The sequence below is a fragment of the Corvus kubaryi genome, unplaced genomic scaffold, assembly GCF_017639235.1.
Source record: "Corvus kubaryi isolate FWS band 111438036 unplaced genomic scaffold, C.kubaryi_AGA036_p1.0 66, whole genome shotgun sequence".
Taxonomy (NCBI): Eukaryota; Metazoa; Chordata; class Aves; order Passeriformes; family Corvidae; genus Corvus; species Corvus kubaryi.
The window spans coordinates 31,623,355-31,645,362 of NW_024582054.1; the positions used below are offsets into that span (position 1 = coordinate 31,623,355).

A 22,008-nucleotide genomic window follows, 5' to 3' on the forward strand; every position below is an offset into this window, starting at 1 on the left:
AGCATTTAGATCATGCTCAGGTCTCACAGTATCCAATATATTTTCATTACTCAACACCACTCTTCCCATCTTTTAATGTAATACACGGATACTATTCCCTTAGTCTACACATTGCCCCTGTGAAATGTCTGCAAAATGTCCATAAAGGTCCACAAATGTCCAATGAGTTGGTTTAGCCCATGACTTTGGGATCAATCTGCTAAAGTGGTCACTCAGGATAGGAGAGGAGATGTGTTGGGGGGAATTAATGAGCACCAAAGCCAGCTCAGGTCGGGTCACTGCTGCACTCCAGTTGCTTCTTGCCAGGCTTCTCCTCCTCTGGTTCCCCTGGCTCCTGCTCTAGTAATTCCCATAACATGCAACTTAAATCATGGGTTACAACAATTTAAAGGTATTTCCATTACAATCTCCACCCCTGGCCCCTTTGAGCCAGGTTGTATCATTTAACAGTGCAATGAACTCTTCCCTTTGCTCTACTCCAGCTTGGATTTCTCCACAGACTGTGATCCCTTAGATTGTATCTGCTCCAAATGAGGACTTACCTGTGAGCCACGGTCCCTCCAGGGTGTTCCTGCTCTGTCGTGGGTTTGAGCAGCTTTGAGCTGCTCCAGCCTGGCCTCACACACAGGTTCCCATGCTTCCCGCCTCACCTCGAGTGCTGTGTGCAGTTTTGGGCAACACAAAATAGAAAAGATATTAAGGTATTAGAGAGTGTCCAAAGGAGGCCATGAGGATGGAGAAGGGTCTGGAGGGGCCTTATGAGGAGCAGATGAGGACACATGGTCTGTTCAGCCTGGAGAAAATTGAGGGGAGGCCTCACTGCGGTCTTCAACATCTCCATGAGAAGAAGTGGAGGGGGAGACACTGATTTCTTCTTTGTGGTGGCCAGTGATAGGACTCAAGGAAATGGCCTCAAGTCGTGTCAGGGGAGGTTTAGGTTGGATGTAAGGGAAAGGTTTTTCACCCAAAAGGTAAATGAGCACTGGAACAGACTCCCCAGGGAAGTGGTCACAGCACCAAGCCTGACAGAGCTCAAGAAGCATTTGAACAATGCTCTCAGGCACAGGGTGGGATTCTTGGGGTGTTCAGCATAGGGCCAGGAGCTGGACTCGGTGACCCAGATGGGTCCCTTTGAACTCACCATATTCTCTGGTTCTATGATCAGAGTACCTGCTGCAGCAGGGCCTCATCCCTGGGCCACAATCCCTTCAGAGGTGCACCTGCTGTGGCACAGACATAACCATGGCCACATGCACTTTGAAATGTACCTGCTCTGGCTTGGTCTTATCCAGACCCACAGATGCTTCAGGATGTCCTGCTCCCACATGGATTCATCCACAGGTCACAGCCCCTTTGACTCAAGTTCACACTGGAGCTTCAGCCTGTCCAATGCAGCAGCAGAGGAGCAGCCATCACTCTGAATATTTCCCACTTCCTTCTTATTCCCCCATGTTTTAAATGTCGCTGTGGTCAGCTGGGTCCACCTGTGCCAGCCTCCTCATTGGTGAGGTGGGGGTTACAAAGCAACAACAAAACATCTCTGAATTAGCAAGACTGTTTCCAGGACAAATTCAGGTCACAGCCCCATACCAGTTAATATGATGAAAATTAACTCTCTCCCAGCCAAAACCAGTGCAGGAACACAGGCTGTCCCAGGAAATGTCCAAACCTGCCTTTTTCTCTGCTCCTTCATCACAAATGTCTGTTATGAAGGTACATCAGGTACTTCCACTCCTCTTCACCAGCTTTTTTTAAATGAAAATGGAATATTTATGCAATAGGGAGCACAAGACAGCTCATGCATTTGGGGATCTAGTAGCCAAAAAAATCACTCAGTTGTTTTGTCTTTTCCCCCAAAGAAAACATTGCATTTTCCAAGTAATGGATGCCTTTAGATGAACTGTGCTTGGGAAATGCCTTTTCCCAGGGTCACTGATAGCGTAAAGACATACACAAAGTTCAGCACTCTTGCACTCAGGGATATTCCTCATGGGGTCCAAGAGTCTCGAGACTAAACGACATGTTTGGAGTTGTCCCACTACTTACATAAATCCTCTCTTAGTAGGACTTTAAGACAAATATCTCTCTGGCATGAATAAGTTAGCCACCAGCGAGGCCTGGACTAATTAGCACCATCTATTCTAATGCACACTGCACTGCCTTGGGACTGGAGTCAGTGTCTGAACATACCAACTTCCTGGGATTTAGCCAGGGAGGTCACTAACACACAGGCAGATTGACAAGAAGCTGGAGATGGCTGCCTGTGATTCTAGCAGCCTGGGACTCCAGCCCTGATGTCTTCCAGATCTTCAGACTTCTATTTTCTGACTTCCCATGTATTTATCACAGGGCAGAGCATGTTTCCCATAACTGCTTCTTGATTGTATTCTTGTTCCCATTAAGGCTGTGTTTGGAACACACAGTGCTCCCTGCATTCCCCCAAACATGCAGGGCGAACCACTTCATTTGCCTGCTGCTTTTTTCAGAGGAAAAAAGAGTGCATTTGGGCTGAGAAGCACTAGACACTTCTATTAGGGTCAAAGGCAGGCTGGATTGGGATAGGGGAGAATGTGACTGTGGATTGCTCCAGTTCTTTGGAATATCTCCTCTGACCCATCATTTTTTTTATAGGCTATGGCACATTACATCCTAAAACTGCCGGGGGACAGATCTTTTGTGTGTTTTTTGCTCTTTTTGGAATCCCTCTGAACATTGTTTTTCTGCACCGTGTCGGTAAGATGCTCTCACTGCTCTGTACGAAGCTGGGGAAATTCCTGTACGAGAAAGGAATGAGAAAGGTAACTGGTTTTACTTACTTGGGCACAGTTATGTGCTCATTTCTAGTGTTTTTCTCAAGTTTTATGCTGCCTTATCCTCAATTACATTTGTTCTCATGCTGGGTTAGACACTGTGCTAGGACAAGAAAAGAGACATTCTTCCCTTGCTGAGCTAAGCAGACCTGTCAGCCATTGAGGAGATATTCGAAGAAAGGGATGCATTTTGTCTTCCCACTTAGATGGCAGACACCCAGCCCCCTTCAGCAATCAGTGGAGAGAGTGAGCATCCCACCCCACTTGGTGAGACACTTATCTCAGGAGCTAACACCCTAGGGAAGTGCATGGATCCCTTTAAAACCAGTAAGGGTGGTTAAGCATCTCCCCTTGAGGCAGCAAAAAGCAGGTGAGCTGTGAAAAGCTGTAAAAATTAGGTGAGGTGTAGAGGTTTCAATGGATATTGACTCAATGCATAGTGTGTTACCCTCCCTAACTACCCAGTCCTTCAGTCCCTCTCCACCCTTAACTTTGACTGAAAGGAAGCGTCAGGCTGAAGTTGTCCATTTGAGCCCGGCTGCTGAAAGATGAGGAGACACCTGTAACAAGCTACAGACAGGATGTCTCTTGTCTGATTTATGCCCCATTTTATTTGCAGCTCCTCCCCTTCTCTCAGCACTGCTGAGGAAGTGAGAATAGCTTTTCTGTGTCTCCCACTGTAATTCTCTTTCAGGACAAGGTATGATTGCGACAGATAGCCCTGTTCAGATTGCTGAATTTCTTGTCATATCTGGCAAACTTAAATAGACTATAGGGCTCAATCAGATACAGACTCAAGCATGTACACAATGCATGAAGGCATGAAAAGTTATCCAACAGTTGCCATTAATTTCCAGGTTATCTGGATTTAGAAAATTCTATATGTAAAAGCTATGCACGTCTGGATGATAAATCTTTACATATAACAAGCTTTTTCTCTAGTCAAAGCTTCTTCATGACTGCCGGGAATTAGAATGGCTCAAAAGTCACTGTCCAGGCTCTTCTTTATCAAGAGCTCATTAGTTAAAATTCTTCTTGTAGTAAGATATCCACTGGGTAGGAGCCAAGTTGTGGCATTGATGTAATGAGAAATAAAGTCAGTAACTGTCAGAAATGGTGCAATTATGTTTTATAAAAAAAGACTGCTTTCCCAGGAAAAGTTGAATGTTCTTTTGGTGCCAACTCTAAATACCTGAAAACTAAAAATGAAGTTGCCTTGTGATAAGTGGAAATGATTTGACTCTGGTAAATGTCATTAGATAGGAATTCCTCCTACAGTCATGGTCATTGATACAATCAGATAAAAGACTACATCTTCCAGGGTTGCTGTGGACATGCAACACCCATAACACCTGCTTCCCCCTGCTTCCAAGCAAGGTTAAGGCATATCCAGAGGAAAAGCACTCAGCAGAAATCCTTCAGTCCCTGTGGTCCTAGATAGCCACCCACTTTGAATAGCCACTATTATATATAGCTTATTTGTGCTTCAAATCATGATTCGAATTGAACTGGTTTATTTTTCAGAAGAAGATCAAATTTCTGACCCTTTTGTTCTTCCTGGCCACGGGGATCCTGGTTTTTCTGTGCTTGCCATCAGTCTTCTTCCAGATAACAGAGGGCTGGTCCTACAGCGAAGGAATTTACTTTGCATTTATCACCCTCAGCACCATTGGCTTTGGAGATTATGTAGTAGGTAAGGTTGATTCCAGAGAGGAAGCACGTCAAAACACCAGGATAATGACTGTAATTCCCATGGGTTGACTGAATGTACCGTAGGAAAAAATCTGTCAGAGTCTTTGACTAGTCTTTGCCTTGTATAATTCTGGGGGAAGTACTCATTTCTCTGGGATTGTATGTGCTGATAAAAGCACTAAATAATGTAAATATAAGGAAATGAGGTGTTTTGGGGTACAAAGAAGACAAGTATTTTGGTGAGGAGAGGGAAAGTGCAGGGAGAGAATTCAATGAGCCTGGGAATTTTTGTTACCAAGAGGGAACAGTTGATGACAGTCATACAAAACAAGGCTTATATCACTGCTTTAGCCATCTAAGAGTTATGTTTCACAGTGTAGAGTGGAGAAATAAATGATCACATTTCAGAATATATGACTTTACACAACAGACTGAGAGGTGGAAATCCCAATCATGGGAATGTGTGGGTAAATCTACTCACACTATTAGAAGTAGAGCTTCAATATATACATCACTGCAAAAGTGGCCTTCTTTAGTCTCCTGAGTATCTCTGGAGGTTTTCTATCCTCATGTGCCAGAGCTTAGGATTTCCCCTAAAGAAAAACTCTTTAAGCTGAACTCAAGCATGCTGGAATGCTTCTCAAAACATTTCTGTGGATCCACTGGACAAAATACACTCCATGAAATAAGTTTCCAGAGGAACTGCAGAATAATCACCAGGAGATAAATCAGCATCCACACAAGAAGCAGTAAAGCACCTGGACTCCATGGAGGATCCAAGATTTTTCTACAAGAACCTGTCCTGCCAGCATCTTGCCAGCCTGAACTTCTCCTCAGTGGGGATATGTGAAGGAAGCTGTAGCTAATATTTGAGCACTAGTGCTGTCCCCACAGAGGATCTGGAAGCCTCACACGCCTTTGTGGGGGACAGACATCCACCACACAACAAACCCCAGGCTCTCAAGCTTTGCAGAGGTGCTAGACAGGCCTTGGAGCATTGGAAGGATTTCTTACATAAGGCTGAAGACTTTGACAGAGGAAGCCCTCAAACTTTTCTAGACACTGATGTGTCACTGCTGACCATAATTTCTCAAAATCTATTCCTCAAAATAGTCTGCAATACAGAAAGGTGGAGAGGGGCTGGTGCCATGCAGGAGAAAAACTGAGCATCAAAATGTGGCATTGTCTTTCCTTGTCCAAATCACAGGGGTTTTACAATAATGATAGCAAGTCACATCCTGAAAACCATGACTTCCATAGCACTTTCCTCCTCTTCAGCAGTATTGCTTTATAAATACAATTAATTGTATTTTAACTTTTTAATTGTTATTTTAAAACAACAATTAGCTAGGCCTCATGGCTCTATGATTTCATCTTTGTTAGGATGACTTAACTGGAGCTAAAATATTTTTCCGTGCCAGTATTTAGCTTAATGGGCCTTAACAGCAGTAATAAAATATGGATAAGTTTAATACTTCACATCTTCACAGTGAAGCGAGCCGAATCAATGACTGGTCTGAGAATTATGCACTGAGAATTGCTTACAGATGACAAATGGTTTTGCACTGGCCAAGTGGAACAGAACAGGTTTGAGCTGATTTGCATTTTAGTAATTCAAAACTGGTTTGTAGCTGAGCCTGTTGGGGATAGGGAGACATGCTAGGAAGATGGCTCAGACTGGGTTTAACTGCTGGGAATACATGTTATCTATAGGAGATACCTCTAGGGTGAAACCCCCTGTGCATTGTAAACTGCTGAAGTCCAATTTTGGGTTAACATTACAAAGATATGACTTGTGACTTTGTTAACCCCACATCATGAACTCCAGATAAGAGCACAACAAGGAGATGCTTTGAGGCTGAGAATCCCTTTGCCAATCAAGTCCAGCAGAATAAAAAGAAGCAGCTGTTGGATACCTATCTGTGAGGACAAACTTGCCCACTGCTGTCTCATTTCCAGAGCTGTTGGATAATAAAGAACAAAAATCTTGCACATTGATCTATGCAGTACAAGGCACTGAAGGACTTGAAAAGAGTTGCCAGCACCTGGGCTCCTTCTGGGCAGGTTCACCACGAGGTTTGTGGTGATCTCCCTGTCCATGCACTTTGCTGTGTTACCAATTACGTGAAGTCACCCTTGGAAGTGGCTTAGAGCAATCCATAAGCATTATCACCAAGTGCTCCTGCAGGTGCCGGGGCCACATCATCTGTGTCATGATGAAAACATTGTGTGGGGCCAAGTTCAGTGGGAGCAAATGCTCTCTGTACATTTGGGGTGGGTTCCTGACATGTGAGGGATCAAACGAAATGACCCATGCAGAACAGCGGGTGTGAGATCCTGGCTGATGCTAAGAGGATCAGACTGCATGAAATAAGCTTTGGTCCACTGGTTTCCAGCACAGAAAGTTCTCTTCTTGGCATGTGTCAGTGAATTCTCATCAGTCACTAGTTTTTTTAATGAAGGAAGCTCCTGAAGCCATTCAAAAGCGAGGTAGGAATTGCAAGTACTCTCTTTGTATGATCGCAGGTACCTGTAATTTAAAGGAAATATTTATTAGGTTACAATCACACTCTATAGAAATACAGGGAATTACAATAACCCAGATAATAATTTAATGGTTTTGTGGTTACAGTGGCCCACTGTGCTCTGCTTTTCTGCTTTGGGAGTAATTCCAAGACAATACAATACAATTGAACATTATTTCCCACATTATTTCATTTACCTGTGCATGCAGCAGTTGAACTGGGATTGATATGCAGTAAGGGGGAAAAAATATCCTTCTCTGATGATAATTCACCTCAGTCACAGAATTATTTGCTTCAATCCCTGTGTGTCATTTGACAGGCCAGCATATTTGTATCATGTTTATTGCATATATCAGTTTATTGCAACAGGAAGAGAGTTGCCCAGCCTTAACCTAATGCTATGGAGCTGACAGTCTCCACTACAATGGAAAAAGTAATCTTAAAGTACTCACTATAAAACATATTGATGAATTCATTAGACTGTTCCACTTTACACTGGCAAGGCAATTTTAACTTTTTAATTTTCTCCTTCTTTCTATCCCCTTATCTTCAGGTAAACAGTCTGACAGGAAATACTTTTCCTACTATCGAGTGCTCGTGGCCATTTGGATTCTTTTTGGCCTTGCCTGGATTGCTCTGCTGTTTAATTTATTGACAACAGTACTAGAAGACACTGAAAAAATAATTGTCAAGGATCTCCAGCAAATTGGAAAGGTGAGTAAGGACAATGTAGGAAGCCAGCAAAGAAGATGCTGGCCTGTTCAATTCATTCCAGAAGAAGAACTGCTACCACCACATGCTGGAGGGGATGCACAGAAAATGGAGTCGTTAACAGCAGATTCTGAACACACAAAAAATGAAAAAAAAGTGTTTTATAATAACAAAACTATTGTCATAACATGTGAGAATTGAATTCTTCATTGGAGAATTGCTAGTTAATTATTCTAAAGAAATCCCCATAGAAATAAAATTTCTCCTACCTTTTGCTGAGATATGACCTTTTAGAACTCAAGACTTACAGTTACACTAAGCCTGAATATTAATGGTAAGAAATTTGCTCCTCAGTTTGCAGCTCAGTTGTGCTAACAGCCTGAGAAGTGCACCTGCTTTGCAAGGTGTTTTTAAGGTGTTTTCACAAAAATGCAGAGGAGGGGTATGGAGGAGCTTGCTGGTTCTATTTGGATTTTGCAGCTTGCAAGAAACCATGTCTCTTCCAGGAACTGACATGCACAAGCTTTTTTGAGGCATTGCATAGCACCTTTGGAAGAAGAAATAAGGGTGTATAACTTAATAGATGCCTGACTTGAGCCATCATATTGGATAAGGTGTTATGGTCTGAAAGACACGTTTAAATGACATGGCCTGAGCTCAGTTCAGAGACGCCAGAATCATCTAATGGACAGGGTTATGAAAAGGTTAGCATGTTAGAAATGATTGATTCTACCACTTCCTGTTTTATACTGAGATGAATAAAGGCAGTTTCAGCTTTTATCCCTGTGGCTCTGAAAAACCTGTCTGATGGTGTTTATAAAGAACACATAAACCCATATCTTTAGTTCAATTTTTATAGTCATTTAATTCTATAAGCTTTTTATAAGAACAGAGACCAGGTTGAAGGGAGATGTCCTTGCTGCTGTGTTTGGATTCCATAGGAACCATAAAGCCATTTAGCAATGATTCTGTGGTGCTGTGGCTTTCCAAGTGTGAGTGGCGTCTAAACCTTCAATAAGGTTAAAAAAAAAGGATGTCAGATCTGGGTGTGGTTTTTCAGACGTGCTGTCTGGCTTGCAGGCCATCTCTGGATGAAGATGCTGACCTTCAAAGAGTTGATCTCTGTGTCACGGGCCTTCTGTGTGCCAAAAGTGCATGAAAACCCAACCCTGAAGAGCTGGCAAAGCAGTTGGGGCAGACACAGTCATAGAGGTGAAACATCCCATGTGTGTCTGTGATCACAGCGAAAATCAGTCCAATCCAACACCGTCTCTGACGATGCCTAATGTGTCCCCAGCAGTGCAAGGATCAGGCAGCTCTGCCATGCCCCAGCACAGGGGGCCAACCCCTCTTCCAGCAGCTGGTGGCACAAGGCTGCCCAAAGAGGACGTGGGGTCTCTCTACATCAAAGTCCATGAATTTGCCCAAATGCTGAACTTGCATCAGCGCCCACAGGACCCGCACATGGCAGTCCACAGCTTTAGTACACAAGTCCCTCACTCTGACAGTGCTGAACCTGTCACTTGACAGGTTTTTGTGAGCCTCTCAAGCTCCTGTTTTTTCAGACTGAATAATTCTTCTTTGCTCACCCTCCCGGTGTTAGTTACAGCATGACCAGCCCATGCCAGAGTTATTCCTGCATGAAAGTGAGAATAAATTACAGCTGTAAAGCAATTTCAGGTCATAAAGATGCAATCAGCCTTGAAGTTGGATTCATTACTATTTCAGTCAAACAGAGCCATGCTTCTTGCCAATGCAATTCTGCTGGTTCAAGACCTGGCATGTAGACCTAACCAAATATGTACTTTCTTTCCCTCCACAAATTATTTTCCAGTGTTACCCTCAAGGCTGACTTCTCACCTCATGTGTCTCACTGTCAGTAAACCTTTATGAGGCAGCAGGAACAAAACCTGACTGAAATCAAGGAAGGGTAGCAGGGGTACCATAGGGCACAGCGGTCCTTGTACAAGCCAGAATCCTGTTGCTGGCACAAGACAACACCAGAGCCAGGCAGAGAAAGCAGCTGGATGCTCCCAGGCAAGGATCTCTTCACCTCTCTGTTTTCCCCTCTCACCAAGCATTAACCCACATTATTATTTTCCAGGCATCATTCTGTTCTCTTTTTTTCCCAGCCCTTCCTAGAAGGATCATTAACCCCACTCCCAGTCTAATGTAGGGACTGTCAGGGCTGATTTAGGGGGGATGGTCCTGCCTTGGGGAGCAATAGTCTTTTTGCACAGCCTCTCATAATTCCTTCCATGCCAGTTCCTGGTGTCTGATGTCACCCAGACCTAATGGAGGGTTTCTTCAACTTCTTCTCACTGTCCCACTTGCTCCCTGTTGTGCCAGATAACACAACCCAGCCCTGGAACAAGCTGCTGATGTCCCATTGCAACACAGAGCAACTGAGGATGCTTTTTTTAGACATTTCAGGAAGGGCAAGACAGATATCCTGTGGACTCTGACTGTAAACAAGAAGCACAGAGCCAGGCAGTGGCTCTTGGAGCAAAATAAGACAAATTCTCTTTCCTTTGCCGTGGTGGGTGTTTAGCAATGAGCCTTGAAACCCAAGCACTTCCCACTTCCAGGAGTTGATCTGTCCTGTGTAGCTGTTTCCAGGTAATTCACTTTTTAACTCATTCCTCCTGCCATGCTTCTGGGTAAGGATGTGGCACAGAGGGAATGAAAAAGTCATCCAAGGCCAAGGGATCCAGGAAACATTAGCCAGGAATGGCCATCGTGGGGCTGTCCTCCTTCAGGCACCAGGAACTGAGGTGTCCTTTCAACTGTAGATGCCAGCCTGGGAACACAGAAAACACATCCACAAGGATAAAAAGAAGAAAAAAAAAGATAAAACGTCTTAGGAGAAACTCAACTGCTCTGAGATAGTAGGCTGTCCATTCACAAATCCTTATTCCTGCAGAGGCTTTTTGGAGAAGGGTCTTAGCTTTGCTGCTTGTGCCCTCCAGTGGCTGTGTGCTGCAGACCCTTTCCCTTCACCTCCCTGCCAGGTTTGGGTAGCTTTACTCCACCTCCCATTGTGCAGCTCAGTTTTGTTAGGGATGATGCCTGAAGTGGCCATCTAAAAACAGAGACTAGACAGGAGTAAGGGAATAAGGCAGGTATTTATTTGAAAGGCCTTCAAAGGTACCCCTGGGGAGCCAGAGGCCACTGCCAAGATGGACCCCAAGAGGGACAAAAGGTCACGAGTTCTTCACCCTTTTATAGGTTTGGTTCATTTGCATATCAGGGTTAATTCTCCAATTAAAACTTCAGCTAATGATGTAATTTCCCCGAGCTCACCCCCCTCTTAAGATGTTGGTTTACACATTTTGGCCCTAGGACAGTCTGGGTGTCCTTGGAGAGCAGGCCTGGAGAGGCTTTGTTATATCTACCTGGCATGAGAGGGCAGAAATTAACAGGCTACAAGAAACTTCAGAGTTACACACTAGGGAGTACAGAATTTGAAAAATATAAAAGTTAAAACCTATGGCATCAGTGGGAACCAGAGGACACCGACCTGTATTTTTATCCCATTCTCACGAGCTTGCAAAAGGCTAAAAAATGCCTCATTCTCCAGAAAGAGATGGGAATGGGCACCTCAGACTGGTCCAGCCAAGGTCCCTGCCTTATACCCACACAGAGGCAGCTTTGTGGAGGCCACCTGGGGATGTGATGCCTTTCTGCCAGCAAACCATCATGTGAAGGATCCTCACTGGCAGCACGCAAGGTGCCAATGGTGGGGTGCCCTCCCATCATGTGCTCTGTGCAGAAGCTTCCTCTTCATAATATCTGCTGCAGGGTCAAGGCACACATTCCCACCCCCTCTCCCACAGGGAAAGGGATTGGTCTGGAAAAAATGTGCAAAAAGGCAGGTTTGGGTGCAGGCTTTGGGGCCTGGTGGGGCTGGCCCACTCTGCAGCAGCCTGAAGGGCAGGCAGTGCCTCATGCAGCACGAGGGGCGGAGATAAGAGGTGCAGATATGTGGAATGAAGAACCAGCACCAAAGGGTGTGTGGTCCTCTGTGCTGGGAAAGGCAAGGGGAAAGCCTGGGAAAGCTGGGAGCCAGGGTGGGAGAACAACTTTTTTGGATGTGATATTGTTCCTCGTTCTTAAGCTGAATGATAAATCTGTCTCCAGAAGGGCTTAGGCACAGCAACAAATCTCTCCAGGGCTGGAGCAAGCAGCCTTTTCCAGCATTATCATCCTCAGAGCATCGCACAACAGCAGAAGAACTTGTCCTCACATCACCCTTGGGAGGAGGAACTGTTGATTCCTGTGCAGGTAACAGGGCCCCAGAGAAAATTCAGTGTATCACCCGAACTCATGCATCAGACCTCTGGCTCTCTCAGCCAGGACCAGGTGTCCTGGTATTGCTTACTGATAAACTAGACCCAGGCATTCATTCTGTAGTTGCTGAGGTTAAAAAAAAAATAGACTTGAATTGAGAGCAGAATTAGAGCAGAGATTCTATTCCACATCTGGAGATATAAAATAATCCCAAGATTTTTAATTCATGAGTATAAGCCAGGCTTTGCTCTTCTTCTGCATGTTCTCCTTGCCCAAGGGACAGAAACCAGGAATAAATCTGTTCCAAAATCCCTGTTCTTCCAAGTGACGGAGTGACAGAAATCCTCTGGAGACCAAGCAGAAGGATTCTCCACTGGCAGATCTGTGCAGCCTGGAGCCTTTTCTGGGAGCTGCTCAAAGCCCTCGCTGTGACCCATTCCCACTGCACCACACGGGGAAATCCAGTTTTCATGCAGCAGCCTCCTGTGCAACAGCCAGCTCTCCCACTGCAGCTTGTTTTCAAATGGGAAACATTTCCAAGGCAAGCCAAGTACTTTCCAATACATTAAACCAGTTGCTGAAAAACTCCAGGAGTAAGATTGTGAAATATATTATCTAGGATTAAATGGCAGCAGCATGTTCCTGCATTCAGTCTGTGCTGCTCCTCATACATCACCCACATCTTTGCTGCCAGCTAGGAAACAGTGTGCATTTCTGCACTTGAAACCAAGCAAAAGACATGAGGAATTATTTTTCCCCTCAGAAATTTAATTGCCTCCAGAGAGAACAGGAGAAACTACACTTTGATCCGTCTTTAATTAGTATGAGGGCTGTACGGGATCGTTTGAGGTCTCCCTCAATTAATAGCCAGTTCTTTTGGAGAGATTATTTTTTTCTGGAAGCAGAGACACGACTCAAAGCAGTGGAACACCTTCCTTGGCTAATATAATATCACACAGCCAGTGGGATAAGTTTTTTACAGCCATTGCTAAGCATGGGCCACACATATGCTGTTTTCCACTCTGTCACACTTGGACTTGTGCTTTCTCACCCGACTCGTGACCAAAAGGCTGGATCCAGCTCAGAACTGGTTTAACAAACGTAACTAATCACTCTGCAAAGGCTTGTTTGTAATCCATCCCTCATGATCACATCCAAAGAAATAAAACCCCCAGGTTTTGGTGCCAGCCAAGTCCCTTGTACCATTCTAGCAGGATTCAAAGTGATCTTGAACATAGGTTATACACCAGGTCTCACACTGTGAGGAAGAGGGATCCTTTGCGATCCCTCACATGGATGTCTGGGCAACACTGGGGCAACACTGACTTCACTACATTACTAGTAAAGTCAATATTTAGCCATTCTGGGGCTAAAAAGCTGGGGGGAGCAAAAATTCTGCCTCCAGAGCCTTGCCCATGCTCTTGCATTCCTGCAGACAGTCTCACCTCCAACACAGAACATGAACTCAAATCTGTTTAGAAAATTCAGCATTTACTATCACAAGAGGTTCTGGACTCAATTAGGGTAGTTCTCCACCATGGGTTTGGAAAGACTCATTATGCTGAGTTAAAATTAGGGCAATTATTGAATCCATTTGATTACCAGTTCGACATGATTTAGGAGACATGTCTCCTGAATAAACACTTTCCAAAGTTCTCTTTCAATTACTCTTACATTTGTGGTTGGAAACTACATATGTACTTTGTGGTGAGATGCTGAAGCATGAAATAATACATCCCCAGAAAGAGAGATACCCTGATAAGCAGAACAATAATAATAACAAGCATGAGTCATTGAAAAATGAAGGGAGGTGCAATTTACAGTTTAACTTCATGGCTTCCTTGAGAGGGATTAGCCAGAAAGATGCTGATGTTCTCAAAGAACAAATGTGGTTTGAGGTGAAAGTTTTCAAAAGTAAAAGATGACTGTTCATCTTTTGGCATGGAGAAAAGGTCTTAAATTTAAAATGGCTTTGGAGATTTACTGGAAACCAAGGATGAAACCTAAGCAGATATCAGTCTATTATCAACTTCAGAAGCCCAGGCATTAATCTTAAAATAAAATACACACTGCCTGACAATTAGAAAGATGCAAGAAGCCCAGTATAGGCACCTTCCAGTTGCTGGACACCAATTCTCCCTATCCAAGCAGTGTTCACAAAGCATGCAGGATCTATTCAGCATCTCTGTTGTGCAAGTCTGTTGCAAATCAATGCTGGGGTCAGGGCCTGTACATTGCCCCAAAGTAGATATAAATAATTTAGAGTTTAATGCCAGTATCTGCAGAACTTCAGCCAGTCTCCCAATTGCCAGTATAAAATTCCAACACATAAATTGTGACCCCATTGAAATGTTTTTTTTTTAAATATATTTTTCCTTTCTTCCTTTCCTTCCGTATTTCTTTCTTCCTTACAGCCTTCAGGTTGGTGATGGGATGAAGAATGGATGCAGCAGAGCTCACTACAGTACCAGAAATGCATGGGCAGCTCCTAGAAAACATGGCCCAGCAACAAGGTCTACAAAGTGCTTAAAGGCTGAGTATAGTGACAACACTGGTAGCACAATTAGGTGATGCCAAATGGCCAAAAATTGCCAGGAGAAAGCCAAAAAGAGGAATTTCCAGCAGTGGTTGTAAAAGGCTACTCCTTGCTTGCAGCAGGTCTCTGGGCAAAAGCCTGAATACAAGCTGCTCACACTTTTTGCTTGAAGACAGGTAATTTTTAGGGCTGGGGTTTGGTAACGACACTTCCCAGTCATCATCTCACAGATGTCTACAGGAGCTCAGCCTGCCTTGGCAAACCAAGCAGTGAAGGTGGAAAACATCCTCTAGGAATGTCAAGGGAGAAGCACAATTTTTGGTGTGTGAAATTTGCATACTGGCATTTGTAGTAATGAACAGGATTAAACCATACCAGAGTGGGAAGGGCTTTGGTGTGGCAGCCAGGGTGCCTTCTAGCCACTCTTCTGGGAAGTTAAAAGCATGACTGGAAATTTCCATATAGAGCCCTGCTTTGGCACATGGTTTTCTCAGTGAATATGGTTCAAGGACAAAAACAGAGAATGGCAAACTCATGCTAAAACCCCCAAAGCCCACACTTACTTCACAAATGGCAAAAAAAGTGGAGCAGTGAGTTGCAGAAATTAGAAATGTTGTCACTCCCCCACCAAGGCCATCTGTCATACGTGGTGACAGCAAGGTGAGGAGAAGGGGCATAAAGAAGGATAGGCAGAGCACTCTCCCCTGTGGGATTAGGGATAGTGGCTGATTTTTGGGATCAGCCTACGCAATAGGTAAGCCCCCTTGAGGGACATGTGTCCATCAGCTGAGACAATAAGTGCATTGTGGCTGTAGAGGGACTTTTTATAAGGACATGGAGTGACAGGACAAGGGGGATTGGGCTTCAAACTGACAGAGGGCAGGGTTAGGTTACATATTAGAAATTCTTCCCTGTGAGGGTGGTGAGCCCTGGTACAGGTTGCCCAAAGGAGCTGTGGCTACCTCATCCCAGCCCTTTTCCAGGCCAAACTGGACAGGACTTGGAGCAACCTGGTCTAGAGGATGTCCCTGCACATGGCAAGGGATTGGAACAAGATGATCTTTCAGGTCTCTTCCAATCCAAACCAGTACACGTTTCTAGGATTCTATAAAGTAACTGTGCACACACACGACAGAGCCTCCAGATGTCACCATCAATCCAAGCAAGAAAGAGGCACAGCACAAACCATGCAGAAAAACCCCACTTGAAGGACTTCTCCGTCAGTCCCTGTTCCCCTGTCTGGGACAGACAGGCAGGAGGGTTTCCAATCCACCTGGATAAAGTGCTCAAATCACAGACAAAATCAAGGAATGTAGTTTATAGCTGTGCATGCAAGCATTTTGTATGCACATTATGCTGATGTAGACCACATGTGTGCTTCCCTGTGTGTAGGTGCTCATTACTTTTACATATGTATATATATACACAAAGTTATATATATATAACTTTATCTATATAACTTTAGGTCTTAAGAATAACAGGCTCTTTGCCAACAACTTTACCTGAAGGTAAAAGCAAGGTGTGTTCTCCAGTGCCTTTTCTAACCATATGCATATTGATCTCTTCCAGCACACATTCCTGTGTCCCATCCAGCTGATGAGCTGAGAAACAGAGTGATCAGCCCTGTATAAAGGATCTGAGAGCACAGGCACAGGTGGGATCCCCCAGAGATGGAAGGCAGCATGCCTTCAAGTCTGTGTAGTAAGGTCAGTGTTGATTTATCAAGGAATTGGTTGTCTCCTCTATTTCTCTTGGCTTGTTAAGTTCATTTTATGGCACTTTAGATTTTCAGCAATCTAAATTTGCCTGTTAGGAAAAAAAAAGGCTTACAAAATCCCAACTCTGCCTCTTCTTCCCTTGAGCTCTGCCCTCTCCCTACTGCCCACAGGATTGCAAAGTGCATTCAGAATTTATTGGGAAGGAAAAGGCCCCTAGCTCTGCTCAAAGCTGGCATTTACATCGTCCCTGTCACAGTGTGGAGCTGTGACGCCAAATAAAGTCACAAGCAGAGCCAAGCATTGAGACAGCAGAGGTGTGGGACCCAAGGGTCACCTTGTCTGCTTGTCACCCTTCCAGGGCTGCAGAGGGGTGTGCAGTGTGGCAGAGCACCCTACGAGATAACTTTGTACCTGCAGATAACTGGGGCGATATTCGGGGGCTCTTTATTTAAACACATCCTTCCCCCTGAACACCACATAAAAAAAAAATATTACTGAAGGAAACGCCAGATTGGGCACAGAGGTGTTGTTTTTACATGAAGAGACCCTCAGGGTTCTCCTGCACCAAAAGTGCTCATCCTCACAAAGTCTGAGCAGGGCCTGGAGGGATCATGACACGGACGATTAATGGATCTCTCCCAGCCATAGGTTGTCAGCTGAATCAAGCACTGCTAATGCAGGATGTTGTCCCGAGACCTCTGTTAGCACAATGACGAAGCTTTTTTTAAGTGCTCTGTGTAAAAGGCATAATCCCTGCATGCCAATGGATCATATCCTTAAGATCCCTAGGGAGCAAGGCAAATGTGGAAAGAAAGGAAAAGGAAATCCCTTATTTCATAATGGTGCAAACAGACATGTCAGGGGAATTACATCAACATGCAGCACATGTGAAATTTAATACTCCTCCTAATGCATTTAGATGAGGCAAAATGTAAAGTCTGTACTGCCTCTGGGAATAATTCTGGTAGGAAGCTTTCACCACTAGGAACCAAGGTCTTTCTACTTTGGAATGTGAGCCTTTGTTTTCAAAGCCATCCTGAGAGACTTCAAAATCAAGTTTGTTAAGTGTACGTTACTCTTTGAAGATCTGTCTTCCAGAATGAAACACTGGTGCTCTTCCCAGCCATGCTGGTGTAAATGAAGAGCAGCATGGTTGAAAATCAGTAAATATTCACAAGACAACCTGTAAAAGAGGAGAGGCTTTGCACTGCAGAAAACCAAGACAAGCAAACACAACAGAGCCCTTATCCTTTGCCTGGTATCAGCTGGCATTGCTGCAAGAGTGCTTCAGGCTTGCATGGATTTCCACCAGCTTTAAATGTGGCCCATAGGGCTCTCAAAAGCTTTTAAACACAGTATTTGCTTTGGTGTCCTTGCAGACAGGAGGAGCCTGAAATCTTCTCACTGGTTTCCGTCCCTTATATCAAACCATGGATATGGAATTCAGCAAAGGATATAGCTCATATGGGGCTTGAATTCAGACAAGTGACTTGAAGTGATGATTTCCCCCCTACCAGGCTGCAGATGATCGATGTATTATGCATGAAAATAGTGCCAGGCACAGATGGGGTGGGAGTAGAAGGTGTGAGCTGATAATGAGAGCAGCCAAGTTCTGCTAGAAAAGACTCTACAACACACTTGCATGTTGGGCAGAAAAAGCATGCAACATGCATGAGAGCCTAGCTATGGTTTCAAGGGTCAAACAGATTAATTACAGTCAAAACTGAGATTTATGCAAGGATTTGAGTGGCATGGTTGCCAGAGGGAACAGGAGATTAGCCTTGATGATTCAAGGAATCATCTTCCAATCTTGTGTTCTTGAATAACCATTAGAGAGCTGAGTAAAACACGTTTTCTGGGGTTTAAAAGCTGAAGACAGGGAATCCAAAGGGGTGACATAGTACTGCATCAGATACTGCCTCCAGCAGGATCCTGGCTCGTACTCAGCACAGTGCTGAGAACGTGGCACTAGGTCCAAAGCTGAAACAAACAGAAATTTCCTCATGGACATTTCTAGGGTTTGGATCCAAGCCACTGAAGACCAGCATGCAGGGCCTAATCCCGAAAAAACAGTCAATGTTTGGATGAGAAACGTCACTGGGTTGGAGCCAGGTGGGTACAGACTTCCATGGGAGGATGAGTCAAGAGAGCTCTGACATCATCTTCAAAAGGACCTGATACTGTGGGAGAGAGCTTAGCTAGTGTAAAAACCTATGAGGAAGCAGTGATGGTCCAAAGAAAAGCCCACAATTTCCCTGGTTGCCCTTGGAGCACTCTGGAGATCATTGCAAGACCAGGCACTTGAAATAAGCTGCTTCCCTTCTACATCTGAACCATGAGAAGGGGATAGTCTGTTCCTCCCACAACCTCTCTGAAGAAACTCCAGCCTTGAGCACAGATCTGACAGCTGGCAAGAAGCCATTGGCTTTGCCAAATCTGACCACAGCTGGTCCCTGATGCAATAAAATGTTGAATCACCAGAATCTGAGAATGTGCTTGTCTGGAGGGTTACCAAGAAAAATCAGCAAAGGCTTGCTGGCAGCTTGCAATGCACTTGCCAGTTCCAGGCTCCGTGGAAACCTGACCTGTCGAATTTCCTCCAAACAGGGCTCAGATGCTCGAGTCTGCCAGTGGGAATAAGCATTTCTGATAACACTGCCCAGTTTAAGCTTGCAAAGAAACCTCAAGTAGAGAGAGCATCACAAGGAATGAGGTTTCCAGTGCCCCAAGGGGTTGCACCCCACTCACCTAAAACCAAGAGCAAACGTGTGACGGAAAGGATGCATTGGGATACTGGAATAGCCCACACTCATGATGGTTCATGATGGGACCCATCAGCTCTGCCAGCCACTGGTCTGGGTTGTTTCTGCTTCCCCTCCATCTGCCAGCTCAGCAGGCCATCTCTGCAGTGATCCACACGTGTCCTGAGACACCTTTAAACAGGCTTCCCTGTCACTGCAGCCCAACACAGTCTCCCTAAAGCATAGGAGGATGTGAAGGGCTTCAGTAAGATCAGTTTCATTTATTATCCAGAGAAGCTGTGGCTGCCCCATCCCTGGGAGAGTTGGATGGGGCTTGGAGCAGCCTGGTGTCATGGAAGGTGTCCCTGCCCATGGAACTGGCAGAGGATGGAACTGGGTGATCTGTAAAGTCCCTTCCAACCCAAATTATTCACTGCTTTCTATGATTACTATGATTTCACTAGTTTTATACCCAATCAAAACCTGCCACAGACTAGTAAAAGCCCCTTCATTCCCACTTTAGTTGTCTTTAAGGTCACATTTTGTGGTGCCAGCACCATTGAGACCTGCACATCAGTCTGGATCTGGCCTCCATCTATCCTGCATCCTTATCTCATGCATTTTCAAGGAGCTCAGCAGAAATTTATGGATCAAAGCTAATCGATAATACCAGAGCCCTTTTACCATATTGCTTTCACTAAATTACTGCATCCTTTAAAAACAGAAATCTTAGCAGACCGCAGTACAATGCCAGACAGACTGTCACTTCCAAATTATGTTTATTTATTCTCTCTCTGCCTCTTGGCTGGCCCCATTACCAGCATATCTCAGTGTCTCTCAGTCATCAGCATATTTGCCTCCCCTCCCTTCCCCCTACCCTGAGGTACATGTCTCCTCTCAAGTACAAAGTGGACTGACACGGCAAGTTTTTGAGCCTATTTAACACCGGCTTTATCTGAGAACTAGATTCAGTGACAGAGCCTCAGAATTAATTACACGAAGGTGAATTCCCATCACAGAGCCTGGCACAGTGTCACCACAAACATTTTAACAGCCAGTCCCTAGCCCTCGACTGCCTTTGTGCAGTGTAAAGCAATTATTTGTACCTGCTTGGTGAGACGTGTCAGCCCCTTCAGAGGTGCTGTGACACAGGAAACACGCCTCAACCCTTGCCATTCGCAAGGAAAAGGATGTATGGTGTACCTTGGCTGTGCACAGTCACTGGTGCTGTTCTGCTCAAGCCCTTCAGGGCTGTGAATGCAGAAGTTTGTGTACAATCCACACAGAGAATATCCCTTGCAGATGAGATGCAGCAAGACCCAGTGATTTGGCCAAAAGCAGAAACGGGATTCAAGGCCAAAGAAGCAGAGTTCGAAGTGCGAATCTCAAACAAGCACGTCCTTGCTGAGCCCCACCAGCACGGAGAAATGGAAGACTGAACCCCCTCTTTCATCTCCCTTTTGTCAAGTATTTTCAGCCCTTTTCTCTCCCTTTTCACCTCCTGCATTCCAGGGTACCCCTGGTGGAGACTATTCTCAACTCTCACCCCAGGTCCAACTGCTTCCCCTTCCCATGCTGCAGCTGCTACAGCTGACACATTCCTACCACATTCCTTCTTTATTCTTACCAAAAAAAAAAAAAAAAGAGGACGTGTTCTGGGGTTTTCTTTACATACCTGTATTACAATTTGCACAGAGCTGAGCTGACACTGGGGTTAACCTGTAAAGTCCATTAGAGATGATCCTAGGAGACCAGAGAGGGAAAATAAGGAAAGTTGCATTACAGCCTGGAGCAAGGAAGGGAAACTGTGTTTATGCCTTCCACTGTAGCATGCTCCAGGGCAAGGAAGGAGGGATGGAGGGATGAGGTGAGGTTTGTTACAGTGGAGAGCAAAGGGAATTGACAGCATAAAGGACAGATTGGGGCACAGGGCAGTAACAAGCATTGGAGGGGGTGTCTCTGCCTTTCCTGTCTGCGCATCCCAAATTCTCCCTCCATTGGGACTAGCTGGGACTGTGAGGCTCTTTTAAGATCAGAGGCAGATCAGGCATTTGGGGTTTAGTCAGAGCTCCTGAACCTCCCCAAACTGAAGATCATCTGTGGAGCACCTTGAGATCAGCTGGGGAAGAAGTACTGAAGACACCATATTGCTCCTGGGCAGAAGGTTCCACTGGGGGGTATGTGGTGGGCTCCCCATGCAGGAGGGGGCAGGAGGAGCCATCAGCCCAGCCCCAAGAGAGGAAGTTTTCCAGCTGATTGATTGGCAGGAAAACGGGGCTATTCTCAGTGAACTCCAATGTGGCGCAGAAACAAAGTCCTTTCTCATTAGGGAGGAATTCAACAGGCCTCTCTGGGAATCAGTGCTGCGGCACACAAAAGGTCAGGTCTCATTCTAGAAGCCTTTTCTCCCCTTCTGCCAGCAGGAAATATAATTTCAAATATCCTCTAAAGAGCCTTGTTCCCCTGTACTACAAAAAGGAGGAAATTGCCTCAATGTGGGGAGCGGCGCTGGGGGGGGTGGCCAATCTCCCTATGCAGCCCATGGGACCCAGGTCCCTTTGCACCTGACAGCCTTGTTATTAAAAGACCATGCCTAATTAAGAGGGGAAGGGACAATGGGAGCATCCTATTCCCTCTACAGGGCAGAGATTGCCACATCTGTGGAGACCCTGCCAGCGTCAGCTGGCACAGTGTGGCCGTTTGGTGTGAGACTTTCTTAGGGGAAATTCAGCCTCTTTGGTTGTCCCAGTTACACCTCTGGTGCTGTCACTGGCCTGGCTCTGCCTGTCCCAGTCAATGTAAAGTCTCCCAGTGCTCCACTAATCCACAGGAATGTCCTTTCCACTCTCATCTTGGGATGAAGACACATGGAGTCTACTCTGGCAATCAGAGCCGTGTCAACACAGAGGTTTCTCACCTTCATGACCATCTACCATCACTCAATTCTGCTTTTGTAGCCTCAGAAAAATCAGATTCATCAAGACC

The 22,008-nt window shown here is 45.1% G+C and overlaps 1 protein-coding gene and 1 long non-coding RNA gene across 3 annotated transcripts in view; both read left to right on the plus strand.

Annotated features, from left to right (window-relative positions):
* The window catches only part of LOC121674004 (potassium channel subfamily K member 16-like), an 11,637-nt gene extending 3,119 nt beyond the window's left edge, over nt 1-8,518 (plus strand). The window contains exons 3-5 of one of the 2 annotated variants that reach the window (XM_042047915.1): nt 2,632-2,798; nt 4,335-4,503; nt 7,581-8,518. In XM_042047915.1, the coding sequence (XP_041903849.1) occupies nt 2,632-2,798; nt 4,335-4,503; nt 7,581-7,939 (695 nt within the window). In that variant the 3' untranslated portion in view covers nt 7,940-8,518. The remainder of the gene's footprint in view (nt 1-2,631; nt 2,799-4,334; nt 4,504-7,580) is intronic. The other variant, XM_042047916.1, reaches the window with a different exon arrangement.
* Nucleotides 8,519-11,062: 2,544 nt separating this feature from the next.
* Nucleotides 11,063-18,762, plus strand: LOC121674046. Its single transcript, XR_006019421.1, has 2 exons — nt 11,063-16,270; nt 18,300-18,762. It is a non-coding gene; the product is annotated as an uncharacterized LOC121674046 (long non-coding RNA).
* The last annotated feature ends 3,246 nt before the right edge of the window (nt 18,763-22,008 follow it).